General features: G+C 43.7%; 2 protein-coding genes across 2 annotated transcripts; one reads left to right on the top strand and one right to left on the bottom strand.

Moving 5' to 3' along the window:
* The first annotated feature begins 434 nt into the window (after positions 1–434).
* LOC135610520 (chaperone protein dnaJ 8, chloroplastic-like) lies at positions 435–2,159 on the top strand. The gene is made up of 3 exons (XM_065105135.1): positions 435–757; positions 1,147–1,215; positions 1,706–2,159. The coding sequence occupies exons 1-3, from the start codon at positions 533–535 to the stop codon at positions 1,877–1,879; spliced, it is 468 nt and encodes a 155-aa protein (XP_064961207.1). The 5' UTR covers positions 435–532; the 3' UTR covers positions 1,880–2,159.
* A 6,476-nt stretch (positions 2,160–8,635) lies between these two features.
* LOC135610519 (putative receptor-like protein kinase At1g80870) lies at positions 8,636–12,183 on the bottom strand. Its single transcript, XM_065105133.1, has one exon. The coding sequence runs from the start codon at positions 11,950–11,952 to the stop codon at positions 9,964–9,966; it is 1,989 nt and encodes a 662-aa protein (XP_064961205.1). The 5' UTR covers positions 11,953–12,183; the 3' UTR covers positions 8,636–9,963.
* Between the last annotated feature and the right edge of the window lie 3,495 nt (positions 12,184–15,678).

Genomic DNA, 15,678 nt, shown 5'->3' with positions numbered 1-15,678 from the left:
TTATCCGATTTTATCCAAACTAATAATGGTCTAAGAACAGCCACGCGGGGAGGCACAAAAACTCGTTCCTCACCACACACGTGTGACGAAATGGACGACATCGATTCTTGCCACGTTGTCTCCACGTAGCCGTCAACGAACGACCAAAACTTACGGGGAGAAATGGAACCCTGACGTGGACATCGTTATCTCTAAAGGATAAAGCAAAAGCAACGACTCACCAACCCGCGTTCGTCGTGGAGCCCAGCCTCTTATTCTTCGTGTGGGTCCCGGTCGCTAACGGCTTAGGGTTGGGCGTCCGATTGGGTGAGTCAAGACTTGGTGCAGAATGAGGGATATAAAGGGAAGGATAAGGACGAAGAGTCTTTCCACGCACGTGCCGCGCACGCCCCCACTCTGCTTTATATATAATAACCGCGAATGAAGTCTTATCATCGCTTCTCCGTTTGCGCCGTTAAGCATCGCTCGCTGGCCCATTCTCCGGTGCAATTCGATTGGTGGTGATTGTGGGAAATCCGAACCGGTTCGGAGGATGGCAATGTCGATGGGGATGTCGGGATCGATGGGGGCGGTGTCGGCATCGTCGATGGGGATCTATGCTGGGAGGAGCAGGGTGTCGAGGGGGAGGAGGAGCGGCGGCGACGTGCGGTGTGCCGCCTCGACCGGGAGGTTGACGGAGCAGTACCGGACGCTTAGAGTTCAGCCCGGGGCGTCGGAGAAGGAAATCAAGAAGGCCTTTAGGCAGCTCGCTCTTCAGGTGCTTCCTTTCTCCCTGCGGTTTTATTTCTCGGCTCTTTTTCCTTCCGACGCTCTGATGAGATCGCCTCAAGGTTTTCGTTGGAGTTTGTGGAAGAGATGGGAATTTTTCTTCTTTGTGACTATTGGATTCGTGTGAAGATATGGATTTTGGATTTTTTTTTTTTTTTTTTTTGTGTGGAGGTTTTAGATTTGGATTCATGTGTTTCTTGGTAATTCCAAAAGATCAAAAATTTTCGGACCCATTAGATTCTGTGCCGTGGTGTGAAGTACGATAAAATAGAATTTTCTTATTTCTTACCATATAGTAGAGTTTTTATTTAGATTGGGATTTGATTTCTGGTGTGGCTAATCAGAGGAAAATATGCTATTTTTATTCTACAAATGCAGTATCATCCAGATGTATGTAAAGGTAACAATTGCAGCGTACAGTTCCATCGGATCAACGAAGCCTATGATGTAAGTAGTTCTTCGCTTTGTTTAAGGTCTATGCCATTAAGATTAATCTCAAGCCTAAATTTTGGAAGTCCTCTTCATTTTAATGAATGAATGAATTGCTAGCATAGAATTGTTTTTTTGCTCTAAAGCTGCGGAAATATATATTCTATTTGTTTAGATCCTAAAACCTCATAGTTTGTCATGGAACAGGATATAAATTACAAGTCTTCTTGTCCTGGAGGATTTTATTGTTTATTTTACAGAGAATTATGTGATGTCAGTCTTGATTCAGCAACCACACATCCTTAGACCAAACCAAGCTAAAAGAAATCTACTGTGGATGTCATTGCTAACACATAGAAACCATAGTAATTTGAGTGCAAATCCACTATGATGCAATTTTGTTCTCTCTAGTGTGGAATGGCTTCATCCATCAGTTTCAGAATTTGGTGTTCTCCACAGCTAATGCACAAATTGAACTGAACTTTTGTTACTTTATTGTTCATATCAGATTGTGATGAGCAGCCTAAGAGGACCTCAGTTGGAGGAAGATCGATGGAACGACGATGCAGACGAGACGATGAGGGGAATGAATGATCCAAGCTGGGATTTGTGGGAGGAATGGATGGGGTGGGAAGGGGCTGGTATCAGAGACTACTCCTCGCACATCAACCCTTACATTTGAACAAGCACTTTGACCCCCACATCCTCTGTTGATGACTCTCTCTCTCTCTCTCTCTCTCTCTTTGTGTGTTTGTATGTGAATAATGCACATAAATCTCTTCCCAACCTGCTGCAGATGGCAGTAGGTTGGATGTGTTTGCTGACATGATGCAGAACCCTGCAACCTCCCTTTCCCTCCTGTTAATGTTGGGAGGAAATGGTGATCATGAATGGTTGCTTCTGCTTTTGTTTCACCTGTTTATATGAAGAAATTATGAAAACAGCTTTGCAAGCTCTTCTTATGTGTGTATTTGCCCTTTAATTTGCTTTCCTTTTCCTCTAAAAGAGATTATTCATGATTTGATGGGAGCATCACAACACAGGAACAAGAAGGATGTACACAGCTCAGTTCATGCAATCTATTGATAATTTGCTATTGAAGATAATATATCTGCCATTATATCTTTTAATACATATAATAATATTAGGATCCTCCATGTTATTAGCATTTATGTAGAAGCTTTTAGAAAATTCAGGTCAGTTAATTCTAATAATGATTAATGTTAGTTTGAGCTAAAAGTGTCTCAAAGATATGATGAATTTTTGTATGGTTTCAACTTTTAAAGGATGTTGATATAAATATGAGTTTCAACCACATTCAATATAAAGAAATAAAAATATGAAGATGACTGATTTTGAAGGGTATATATTTATTTATATACAATTTTAATTTCACATTGGAGGCCCCAAACATGTGTGTTCTTATTTTATAAGAAAAAAAATGTATATTATAATTTAATACTAGTCCAAAAAGAATTAATAAATTGATTAAAAATGTTTATTTTCTTCTGCAATCATAATATTTTTAGAATCTTTGAATAATTTTAATTATTACTTCAAACCAAATCGGGTTGGGCCGAGCTTAATCGACGGACAAGTGGATCGGGTCTAATTCGATCTCCCGAATCCGACCTAATAAGAGCCTTCAAAGTTAACGGGCCGGGCCTACTCTTGTGGGCTTAAATAGACCCACACTAAAACTGTAAAGCTTATTGTATGGCGCTCACAGCGAGCATATAAGCGTCGAAACGCGCCTCCTCCGCCGTCTTCTCCCTCTTCCCTCTCCTTCGCCGCTCGTCTTTTCTTCTCCCACACTCTCCTCTTCATCTTCTTCCAGATCACCCTTCTTTCCTCCCTTTCGAGCTGCATCCGTCCCCGGCGCCAGCGACTTTGACACCGACTCCGACGAGCCCTCAGCCGTCTTCCACGAGTCCGACTTGCATGGATTACACCTGCTTCTCACCCGATCCAAAACCAAATCCTTGTCCTTGTCGCGATGAGAGGCCCTGGCCTTCCCGCGGGTCTCCTTTCGGTGGTCGCGCGCGCTCGGGGTTTGGTCACCTAGGCTCTATTGATGCTGATGCGGGGCCATGAATTGGCCTTCCTCGCTTCTGGTGGGCGTGGCATATCATGACTTGGGTGATGGGCAAGCAGCGGCGATTTGATTTGGCCTGCTTCCTGGTGCGCGGCATGCTCCCCGAGTCGGTTCTCACGCAGCAATTCCACTTCTTGGCATCTAGTAGTTAATATTGACGATTGAATAACAAGTTTTAGTTCTTTCTAGTGTTTCTGTTGGTTTGATTTGGCCAAATTAATGCCTAGTTAGAAACTTAGTGTGCTATCATCAATCAGCATTAGAGGATTATCCCCCAATTTGAAACGCATCTAAATTTGGTTTGTCTTAGTTACTGTAATCCTCCATATAATAGTTAAGTATGTTTTAGCTTCATATGCTTTCCAGCTCTTTGAGTAATGGTTCTTGAGATTGAGAGGTAGAAATACAGAGTCAGATGCTTTGCCAAGATGAACTTAGGATACTTGATGTTATATGTTTTATAACCATTTTATTCCTTATTTTCTTAAAGCCATAGACTATGATCATGGTGAAACATGATCATCTAGTGAGTTGCTAATGCATGGTGAAGCCAGATTCATATTCCACGTGAACCATGACTAATGCATGGTTTGTATCATTGGACACCTTGAATGATGTGGGTGTGTGTTTAGAAATGGCAGGCATAGGATGCTTGTGTTGAAGCACAGGTTAGCATTTGAGAACTTTAATGGTGAAGATGCTATGGAATGATTACAATCTTCGATTGTTGTGGCCATGGTAGATGAATCTTGCTAGTGCATTTTAGCATTATACCGATATGATAGAAGCAAATCTGTCCACATAAAAATCATTCAGGCACAGTGTTTCTCGTTTTTTACGAGATTATGATTGCCAGAAAGAATATGAGTCCTGTGTCGATATCTTCAAAGAAGCTTCAAGGCTTACAATATAGGTTCTTGTTTCCTAAGAAGCACAACACATCAATTTGGTGGGTGTATCCGTGTTGGACAAGTGTCACACATGGATTCGTTGCTGACACGATCAAACACGTGACAGACACATGTATGGTTTTATTTAATTTTTGGACACGTCATATCCATATCGAACACATACCTCTCATATGCCCTTCCTCACCTCTGTCACCAAATACAAGCAGGCCCACGCCTTCCTCTTCTACATTGCGCTCCTCGACGACCCTCGATGCTCTAGCAAGCTTCTCTCCTTCCTTGTTGTCTCACCGTTCGACAACCTCGACTATGCCCACATAGTTTTCGCATAGCTGTAGCGCCCTCTTGACCTCTTCCTATGGAATGCAATCATCCGCGGCCACACCCGCAGCCTCGATCCACCTTGTCACGGATAAATCTGTGAACTGGGTGTTCGATGTAATGCTTGTGTATGTTCGTGTCTTTCGATTTTGTTCATGCTTTGCACAATATGCAGTAGGCTTGACAGCCCCATTTTGTTTGACTTTTGTGGTCATTTCAGTTTTGTAAACACAGATTGTGTGCAGTCGTCGCACATAGGCAAAACTGCCTAGAAACATGCCATCTAAGCAACCATTTTGGGGGTTTTCTAGCTCCGTAGAGTGGTGCGAAGTGTCAGCCAGCATAGCACCCAAGAGCTACCCTGGTGGCACATGGCTGGATGGGCCTTTAGGGTAGTGTCTAGGGTTGGTTCATTGTCTTGTTCGATAGTAGTATCATGTGGGCACTTGTGGGGACTTTTGGCCACTATGGACCACCTTGGACTCTTTGTTGCACGACCGTTTAGAGCTCGCGAAATCTATGTTTATAATTTGCATTGCCTATCAAATGTTTGCTGAAATGACTGCTTGTTGGCTTCCTCTAACCCATCTTCTCTTTTGTAGGTTCTTAAGGGACCATAAGAGGTTTCGGGGAGGCCGACTCTTTGTGGACAGACATGCATGGGTGCTGCATGACTTAGGCAAAACTAGCTAAGTCTATGACAACCTTTTCGCCCTTTCCTTTCGTCATATGCTCTACACAAGTGTCGTGTCTGATCACCACACGTCCCCCTTTGTGCTCGCGGCCTAATGTCTACATGCTCAATGCATTACTTCAAATGTACATCTGTTGTGGTTGCTTTGGAGCCGCTCACTTGTTATTCGACGGAAACCCTCTTAGAGATGTCATGTCATGGAATGTCATAATGAGAGGGTACGTCCTTGAAGGCTTTATTGAGCTTGCATTGCATTTAGAGGGGATGAAAGGCATGGGCATGAAACCAGATGAGGTCACATTGATAAGTCTGGTGTCGGCTTGCTTTGGCTCTAGTGATTTGGATAGAGGGCGATCACTCCATTTGTTTGTGAATGAGCTCGGTTTGGTGATGAAGAGCCTCAATTTGGGGATCGCTCCATTTTAAAAAATACATGTGTCCTCACCGTGTCGGTTTCCTAGTTTTTTAAAAATGATGTGTCATCATGTCTGTGTCGTGTTCATGTCCCGTCTATGTGTCCGTGCTTCTTAGCTTGTTTCTAGGCGTGAAGTTTCTTTTTTTTTCTTTCCGGTTACCTTTACAAGAACAAAAAAGTACTGAATACCTCTAATCAATTTTATATGCAAGACTGGAAACTTAGTCATGTTTCCTTGGATTCTATAGTAGCTGATTTGGTTAAGTATTATATATTTCATGTAGAAGAATTAGCAGTTGACTGGTTATTTCATTTGATTCTCCGTGCTGTAGCCGTGTTGTATCAACTTATATCAGATGATTTGAAGACTTGAGCAACTCCATATTGACTAAGCTCCTATTAGTTTCCTTTCATCTCAGATTACTAGGTGTTCTGATAGGATACAGTGCATTAGTGCTGGTATGATCGCACCCTTTCATCTCGTATTTCCTTTCATCTCATATTTCAACTCCATATTGACTAACCTCCTATTAGTGTTTCTTTTCCTTGTATTCTATAATAGCTTATTTGGTTAAGCAATATGTACTTCGTCTAGGAGAATTAGCACGACTAGTTATTTCATTTGATCTTGCATGCTGTAACCGTGTTGTATGATGTTTTTGTCAGATGATTTGAAGACTCGAGCAACTCCATATTGACTAACCTTGTATTAGCATTTCCTTTCATCTCATCTTTCCAGGTGTTTGTGACCAAGAAAACTATACAAATATCCCAATGGCAAGCAGCTGCAGATGTTATCAATCTTCTTTCCCCTACCATGAACCCAGTACAGCTGGGATCGACTGCTAGATTACGTGCCACTTTTTTGTTGATAAAATGTGGGTTAATGGCCTACTAGCTGTAAATCATTTTCTGATTCTATAATAAGATGGATGTTGCTGATTATTTTCGGATTATTTGTTTTTGTCATGAGATAAAACCAAGGAAAGATGACCAAGATGAGGTATCACATTTTCTGCAGCTTGATCTGCTATGCGAGTGAATAAACCAGCTGACTAGTGATATTTATTTGGACTTTTGAATTAGCATTTCAGATAGATTGTGGCTTGAACGGGCCAGTGTAAATATTAACTTGTGGTATAAATCTGTTGAAATGGTTCTTGAAGCTCTCACAAAACAGGTGGGTTCCACACGGCAGAAGTGACATGGGTGAGACTACCTGCCATTTGAGAGGGGAAAATGTACCCCTGTATCAGCTGACGCCATTGATCCCGTAAGTATTGCATGTTACTCTTATATAAACTAAGTGTCATTTGATGCTGATGATTCATATTACTCTTATTATTATGTCTCTTTTTAATACACACCGATGTCTTGTTCCAGATTTGGAGAAGGCCTCACATTCATGCACATTATCTCCCACCTTTGCTCCAGGACATGGACTTGTGTTGTTGATCCCAGGTAAGTGATTGGCTCTCGATAGCTTTCAGTGAGTTGTTAATATGCATATGAATTGGATGAATGATGTGGTGGGCTTTCATTAATAAAGTTGGGATTTAATGCTTGTTGCTTTCGATGGGTTGGTGGCATAAATGCTATCTGGGTCAGAGAAGTGCTAGGATCCTCCCCATTATTAGGGCTTCCATTGATGTTGAAACATTGATTTGTGAGGGTGTCCTTTCATATAAAATGTGATAAATTGGTACCCTGCAAACCTCTTGACTATTCTGCATGACCTTAAGAATATGTGGCACTTCTCTTTTAAGTGGAAGGAATAGGAGAAAAATCTTTTTTTCCACTCAATGTGTTCTTATGGTTGCAGCATGTCAATTAAAAGCAACTCTGGAGTAGCCCCACCATTGCCCTACTTTATCCTTGAATCTGATCACCTTGTGGCACATTCCTGGTTTAATCAATGAGGGAAGAGTAGCATTCAAAAAAGAAAAGCCCCACATAATGAAAGTTTACTTTTCCAGACATGGCTGTAATCATTATGCTTGTGGGAACATGTTGCTAATGCTTCTGAAACTAGCTTTTAATTATTTGGTCAATGGTGTTATATTACTTTTCCTCAAAGTACGATCTATTTTGTGAGAATCGATTAATTGGGAAGATTGAATGCAAGTGAATTTTCTATCTATTTCCATCGTTAATGGGTTTCTATTCTTCAAAATGGTTACAGCTTATCAGACATGGATAGACTTTTACTTGGATCAAGAAAACACCCTTTTGTGATTTCATGCAATTTGTCTCAAACCCTATCATGCTGATTTGCAGGTGCAAGAGTGTCGCGGATGGTGTTCCTTGAGAATGAAGCTTCATGCAGTAGATTCCACATTTTTCGATGGGAAATCATGTTCTTTGTCTCGATTTTCAGGTAACATGTTAGGTCAAGTCCATCCATCAATTTCTCCCAAAGTAGAGACAACTGGACCCATCAGCCTACTCTTCTTTTTTCCTTTTGGTATGTGGCATGGCCATCACATGTTAGCCCCACACATGGTTGATTAGCCATGTTCTAAGTGTCCCATTGGGTCGGGACCAGAAGTCATCGAGCCAAGTCAGATGGACCATTGTGTGCTTACTATAGTCCAAGTCTTGGTTGGCTGCTTGTCGTCTCAAATTGCAAACAGCCATGCTAACCCGTAATTAGCTCGTTCTAGTGATTAGAATCACACTGCAGCTTAACCAGAGACATAAAATGAAGTGCACAATATATGTTTTATCTGAAACCTCTTGTGCCAGTGTCTGCATTAGTTTCTGAATATCAAGTATGTGGTTTATAGGCAAGCTTGTCAGTTAACACAGGAGAAGATCGAGTGTTAATCCTTAATAATTTTATATTTTGTGGTTACATTTGGAATTTGATGCATGCAGACTAAAGAGAATGGTCCACAGTTGGATGATGATGATGATTGTGATGGTGGTGGTGGTGGATTCTGCCCCTTCAAAGTGGTGAAAGTTATTTCTCCCAGAAAAAGAGGTAAAGATACTCGAATCCAAAGTTCAAACAAGAACAAACTTCAAGCTTCCCAAGACTAGTAATCAGTTTTGTACATAGGTTTGCTTGGTGGTGGGATAAAAGCTAAAAAGCGCATGCATGCTACTTTTTCTCTTGCTACTTCTCTTTTGTCACTATCATTAATAATGCTGCTAGTATCATATGACAACATTGCTTTTTATGCTACCAAAGGGAAAGAGACTATGGTGATGCACTATTTCATGACCCTCTCTAATCGAAAGGTGCTCTTCTTCCTCCAGGTGTGTTGGCAATCATCAAAATACCTTCTCTGAACCATGTGCAGTCCACCTTGTTGGTATCAGTGACACAATAGAAAATGGAGGTGCAGCAAGCAGTCTGGCAAAACAGACAAAAGCACCCAACACTGTTTCATCTTTCTTTCTCGATTCAAATGATTCAAGAGAAAGCAAGAAAGTCAAATCCGTGAAGAAGAAGAAGAAGAATATAATTGTTGTGTTCTCTGCAGAAGACATCCGATGCAAAGATTTGCCTGATCCACTGGTATGTAGCATGACACCCTGCCATTGGCTAGAATAATAGGTTTTGAGTTGATGCCAACGTGCGTGCTCGATTTCATGTGATCACAAGTTGGTATGGTAGCACTTGCACTTGACGACAGAAATCCATGTCATCTTCTGACATGTCACATGTGGTGGCAATTGATATCTAACCAGCTAAAGAAAAGCTCCGATGACAGGGAACCACCACTGCGCAAGATACAGAATCATCATTCCAGACTTGATATAATGCATTTCAAGAATCTACACAAGGATGAACCGGAAGAACAAAAAGCTCCAGTCGATTAGATTCCTTCATACCAACAAATTGTTTTCGAGTGCCTGTTAGCTGCTGTACAGCTCATAATAAGCTTTGTACAGAAAGGGCATCTATCTACCCATAATTGTTTCATGGAATAATATCCAAGCGGAGAAGGTTGCTGATCAACAACAACTCAAAGTTGGTAAGCGTTCGTTCGTTCTCTATCAAGAACAAAGAAGCATACTATATCTTGGTACATTACAACAGCTCAATGTTGCATGTGCTTTAACCATGTCTGAGAACAACACTACAATTAAGATGTTTTCTAACACGACGTTCTTTTTGATCTGGGTATGAGGACCAAAAATTGCATGCATGCATTCATGCGCAAGAGAAATCGGCAGAAAGCAATCAATCACACATCTTTTCAATCAGAAGGAAGGAAAGAAATCATTATCTACACAACAGCAAGAAGCTCAGGTTAATCTTTTAACTCGCCTATGGGTCGTATGTTTCATTTCTTCGACTGTTGAGGCAACAGCAGATGGCTCTCTACTCTTCATCCATGGAAGCTTTTCTTCTTGACCTGCCATGGTGTTTCGCAGGAGGGGAAGGAGAAAACTCGCATGGCACAGCCGGAAGTTCCATCTCCCCCTTGAGAATTCTGACGACGTCGCCACCGTCCGGCCGCAGCTCCGGAATCCTCTGCAAGCACAAGAGAGCCAGGTTGATGCAAAGGCTCGCCTGTTCCTTGTCATATGCATCCGTCAACCTCTCATCCACGAGCTCCAGGAGATTGCCGGTTTGAAGCAACCGCCTGCACCAGCTCACCAAGCTCGCCTTCTCTGGCTTCGCCGGCGACGGCAGCACGTGCAGCGGCCTCCTCCCGGAGACGATGACAAGGATCAGAACCCCGAAGCTGTATATATCGGCCTTCTCCATCAGCTGATCACAGCCATGGCACTCTGGAGCGACGTAGCACACCGTGCCTCTCATGCTCGTCGTGCTGCTCAGCTCCCTACTGAGCAGATCACCGCTGAACATGTCGCTGCCCACTGACTGACTCCTCTTCTTCCTCCATCCCTTTCTGAAGCCTGCATCCGCGGTCAAGTCTCGGCCATGCTTATTAGCATCATCGCCGAGATCACTGATCGTTCGGAGCCACTTCCGCTCTTTCTGGCAATGTCCCTTCTTGCTCATTTCTGCCAAGTACTCCTCCTTCCACCATTCCCTCATCTTCCTGTCGCAGGGGAGCACGCCTTTCTTCCTCCCCTGTTTCTTCTCCGGATTCCTCTCGTGGGAACCGCCGAAGAGGCTTTCATCTCCAACATCCGAATGCTCCACGCGACTCGAGTTCCTGAAATCGAAGCACTTCTCGGGGGGAGTCCTCCGGCCGTCGTCCCAGTCGGAGTTGCTCGAGGGGCAAATTTGGCTCCCGATCCACTCTCTGACGTAGTCTTTGCTGCTCAATTCTCCGCTTCCGTCCTGCTTCCACCACCAACGCTTCCCCAATTGATCGCTCGACTCCGTCCTTCCTTCATCCAGCGGAGGATCCGCTCTCGATTCCTTACTGTGTTCAAAGCTAAAAGTCTCGTCTTGGACGGGGGAGGCGACTGCCACTGTTTCCTTCCCCCTGGGAGTCGGTTGCTTCTTGCACGGAATCGATGAAGAAGCACGGAGGGCGAGGGCGAAGTCTACCTGTGGGCTCTCCGGAGCGAGGTCCTCCTGGCTCTTGAACAGCTCCTGGCTCTGACCGAGATCTTGGCTGAAGAAATCGGCGCCGAGATTGGCGTCGACCTTCATCTGGGAGAGACCAAAATCGGAAATCTTGGCCTGGAAATCGAAGCCGAGGAGCACATTGCTGGGCTTGATGTCACCGTGGACGACCGGGGGATCGCACTGGAGGTGGAGGAAGGCGAGAGCTTGGGCGACGTCGAGGATGATGGAGAAGCGGCGGTCCCAGTTGAGAGGGGAGCTGGACCCGAAGAGGGCTTCCTGGAGGCTCCCGTTGGGCATGTACTCGTAGACGAGGAGGCGGCGGCGGCGGCCCTCGAGGCAGTAGCCGAGGAGGGAGACGACGAAGGGGGAAGGTAGGAGGGTGGCGAGGACGTGGAGCTCGTTGTGGAACTCGCGGTCGGAAGAGGCGGCGCGGGTGGGGGAGGAAGGACAGGAGGCGGAGGAGGAGAGGAGACGCTTGACGGCGACGGACTTGCCGTCGGGTAGAACGCCGCGGAAGACGGCGGCGGAGGCGCCGCGGCCCAGGGACCGGGAGGGGTCGAAGGAGGCGGTGGCGGAGCGGAGGGCGCGGTAGGAGAAGCGGCGGAGGCGGAGGGGATTGGCGGCGGTGGCGGGGGAGGTGTTGGAGGGTAAGGGGAGGGTGGGGGAGCGACGAAGGGAGAGGTAGAAGTAGAAGAGGACGAGGAGGACGAGGACGAGGAGTAGCAGGGAGGAGGCGGAGACAGCGACTGCGAGATGTAGGACGTGGTGGCGGTGGGAGGCGGAGGCGGAAAGGGAAGGTGAAGAGAGGCGACGGGAAGTCATTGGGGATGGAAGGCCGGCGCTTCGAAGGAGAGGAGGTAGCTGAGGAAGAGCAAAGGGAGGGAGGGAGGGAGTGGTGGAGGGTGGTTAAGAAGAATTGCATGTACAGTATGCCATTATTTAGGGGACAATTCTTAATGGAAGGGGAAGATGGTGTCATGAGACAAGATGATATGGATATGAGCACATTTGATAAGCCAAATCTTAAACAAGGAGTTAAGAGAAAGAAAAAAAAAAAACTTTGATCAGCCAAAAATAATAGTAAGCCTCTTGGCAACAATGTGAATACCTCAGACGATCTCTTAAGAAAATTGATGAATTATACTTGTTTCATCTCGGGAATCACCCGGATCTTGATAACTTGATCAAGACGGGCTTTGTCTAGGGGTGTCTCAATCAACGATTTCATCACCTTCCAATGTAGGAGTGGCTTGGTGAAATTTTGGAGGTCCATAGATGATGCTTTGGATCGTGCCTTCTTCGGTAGGGGGGATCGTCGTGAGGTAACACTGGCATGATTCGCTCAGGTTGCTTCTCAACTCTCTAATGTTAGTTTTCATCGGGAACCTCATCACTATATGATAGGTCGACACCACCGCCTTTAGCATGTTTAGCGTTGGCTGACCTATGATTATGTTATATGTTGAGGGGATATCAACTACCATAAATCTGGTAGTCATCGTTTTAGAGTATGGCTCATCTCCAAATATGATATGTATGTTCACAATTCAAAGAGGGGAGATTGAGTCACTATTGAACCCTATTAACGAAGAAGTTATAGGGCTGTGGTCGTTAGTCAAGAACTTGAGTTTATAGAAAGTGTCAAGGTAGAGGATATTCGCAGAGCTACCTGTATCAACCATGACCCTCTTCACTCGAGCGTTGATCGTCCTCATGGAGACTACCAAGACATTATCGTGGTTCAAGTCGAGGTACTCCGTCTCTTCCTTTTTGAAGGTAATTTTCGGGTCATCACTCGTCTGCCGTTGCTTTTCAATGGTAACTCAGGCGTAAGCTTTATGACCCGAGGAGCTATTTCCTCCTTAGACGAGTCCACAAATGATGATGTCAATCTATCTCTCCACCGGCCCTTACAGTTAGGATAAAGATTCCTGGTGCCTTTGGACGAATCACTCAAGGTGTGCCCAATGAATGAGTTCTTCAATATGTTCTTTCAAGTCATGATAATCTTTCGTGTCGTCACCGTAATCTCGATGAAAGCGACAATAATTGGATCTATCTCTCTTTGCTAACAGAGTCTTCATTAGTTAAAGTTTTTTTAAGAGTCATTTCTCTTTTATCTGTAAGAAAACTTCATTTCTAATCATACTCAGGGAGTTAACTTAGACCTCAAGCGATGCAACTAGGGTTGTTCATTTCTACTTCGCCATGGTGACCTTGGGGTCGGGATAGATTATAACTATTTATATCTTGGTCTTTTCCATGTCTTCTCACATTTACCTGAAACCATTATCTCAATGACAATGTATTAATTAGTCCTCTACAATACCTCATGTACTATTGCCGGTTGCCTCTCTACTAATAATTAGAAAATGCGAGAGGGTTTGAGTCCCATCAAAAAGTTTTGTATTACAAGCAACGAATGAACATCTTGCATGCCTCATATTTCGTTGGTGAACCGAGCAATGAAGTCTAAGAGTATTTCTTCCTCTCCTTACTTATGTCCAATAAGCATTGTTGCTGATGGCCTCGAGCACACACTCCCAAGGAAGTGAAGCTCAAATTCCCTAACAAGCTAACCAAAGGAACTAATAGAGAGCGGCTTCAAGTGAGCTACCATTCTCGTAACAGGCCTCTTAACATGGTTGGAAAGGTGCGACACATCAAAGCATATAAAGTATCGTATAACAACATTAGGGTATGGAAACATGAATCCTATGTTGTCCAACATGTCATTGGTTCATCCGGCACTTCGTTCGATCATTCGGTGCATCATCCTCTACTTCGACGTATTGCCCAATCGGCATGTTGACTTCTTGCAACATCCGATCTCCTTGGCACAATGCCCAATCCTTTAACCCAATGCTTGAACTCATGGCACGAAGTCCTTCCGGCACGTCGACCAATCCTTCAACCTGACGTCAAATCTTTTGAGCTAATCAACTTATACTACTTCAATCGATTTATCTTTCCATGATTAATCTGAAGTACCATATAACAACATTTGGGATGTCATTGGTTTATCCGACACTTCGTCCAATCTTTTGGTGCATCGTCCTTTCCTTCAATATGTTGACCTCCCGTAATATTCGATTTCCTTGGCATAATGTCCAATCTTTCGGTTCGATGCTCGAACTCATGACGTGAAGTCTTTCTGGCATGTCGACCAGTCCTTTGGCCCGACGTCCAATCTTCTGACATAATCCACTTCGACCCATTGTTTGATTCTTCCTACTTCAATTGATTTGTCTTTTGAGCATGGAAAGTAGTGATTTACTCTAGCGGGTCAATACTATCGTTAAAGGCCTCCATTGATGAGCGGCAGAAGTTAGTTCAGGTGGAGAGTGGTGGTGTGTTGGTCTGTTGAACTTGGGGCGCACCCTCGGTTGACAATTCGACGGGCTTTAAGCGCTCTTGAGATGTTGGTATTGTGTCAGATGAGGGGATCTCGACGGACGTCGATGCTGGTGGTAGTTGAGATGCTAACCCCGATTGAGATGGTGGCATCGCTTGTTGGGCTAGTTGGGCAAGAGTGGAGCAATAGCTTGCATTATGCTCATTAACATCTACACTTATTAAGTGAGGTTTAGAAATGCATCAACGGGGATGAGCAGGTGACTCGGGGTCACCCTCAGGTCGTTAAACATGCGCTAATATTGTGTCGAGGTGGATGTATCAATGTGAATAAAGATTGACTGCTACCCCCCGAGTAAAAGTACTATGGGTTAGGGATAGGGTCTCCTCACTCGAGCGTTCATTGGAAGGATTGATGGACAAACGCACCTGCAATGTCAAACTCTCCTTCTAGTACAAAAAATATTAGGAAAAAAAATCATCCATGTCTTGATCAACCCGACGTGATCTAGACCCATCGTGACTATGGTGACTTATCAATAGCCACAAAATCACCATGGTCGGCTTGGGAGATGGTAGCATTAGTCATAATGTCTAAAAATTGGATCTTAACTCTTCATGCTTGGGTAACGATCGATGTCTCAATAATTGCTTTCACGAATCAATTCACACTTACCCAAAGCCTACTATCAAAGATCTCATGTATACTACTTCAATGAACCCTTCAAAACCTTTAATTTTCGACGCTACATCTTTATCGGACACACCTACCCTAATTTTTACAAGACTGAACTCGAACATGTCCTAACGGTGATACTTAGGACACACCTATCGTAATTTTTACACGACTGAACTCGATCATGTCCTAACATTGATACTTGGGACAAGTTCTAACCAGGACAACCTATTAAATATAGAAAAAAAATTAAACTATATATATGTGTGTATATAATTCATAAGCAATCGATTATAATTTTCATAAAAATAAAATAAGAGATTGATATAAAATGTCTACATATTTGCTGAAAAGATCATTAAAAATTTAGTCATAGAAAGGTATTAGTAATCCTATGAAAGAAGATAAAGAGACCTAACAACATCATACTAAAATTATTTAAATATAACACCTATTGAACCAGTAAATGAATGTTATGAATCTGGTGAACACAAAAAAATTACTAAAATCACTTAAAA

The sequence above is a fragment of the Musa acuminata genome, chromosome BXJ2-4 (assembly GCF_036884655.1).
Source record: "Musa acuminata AAA Group cultivar baxijiao chromosome BXJ2-4, Cavendish_Baxijiao_AAA, whole genome shotgun sequence".
Lineage (NCBI taxonomy): Eukaryota > Viridiplantae > Streptophyta > Magnoliopsida > Zingiberales > Musaceae > Musa > Musa acuminata.
The sequence above is the reverse complement of the archived record's forward strand: the minus strand, read 5'-3'. Positions and strand labels throughout refer to the sequence as shown.

What these genes read in the sequence shown, in the direction of transcription:
- LOC135610520 (XM_065105135.1), top strand. Translation starts at nt 533, where the DNA reads ATGGCAATGTCGATGGGGATGTCGGGATCGATGGGGGCGGTGTCGGCA. An exon ending in TTAGGCAGCTCGCTCTTCAG is followed by an intron (nt 758 to 1,146) that starts GTGCTTCCTTTC and finishes CTACAAATGCAG; the next exon opens with TATCATCCAGATGTATGTAA. An exon ending in GGATCAACGAAGCCTATGAT is followed by an intron (nt 1,216 to 1,705) that starts GTAAGTAGTTCT and finishes TGTTCATATCAG; the next exon opens with ATTGTGATGAGCAGCCTAAG.
- LOC135610519 (XM_065105133.1), bottom strand. Translation starts at nt 11,952, where the DNA reads ATGACTTCCCGTCGCCTCTCTTCACCTTCCCTTTCCGCCTCCGCCTCC.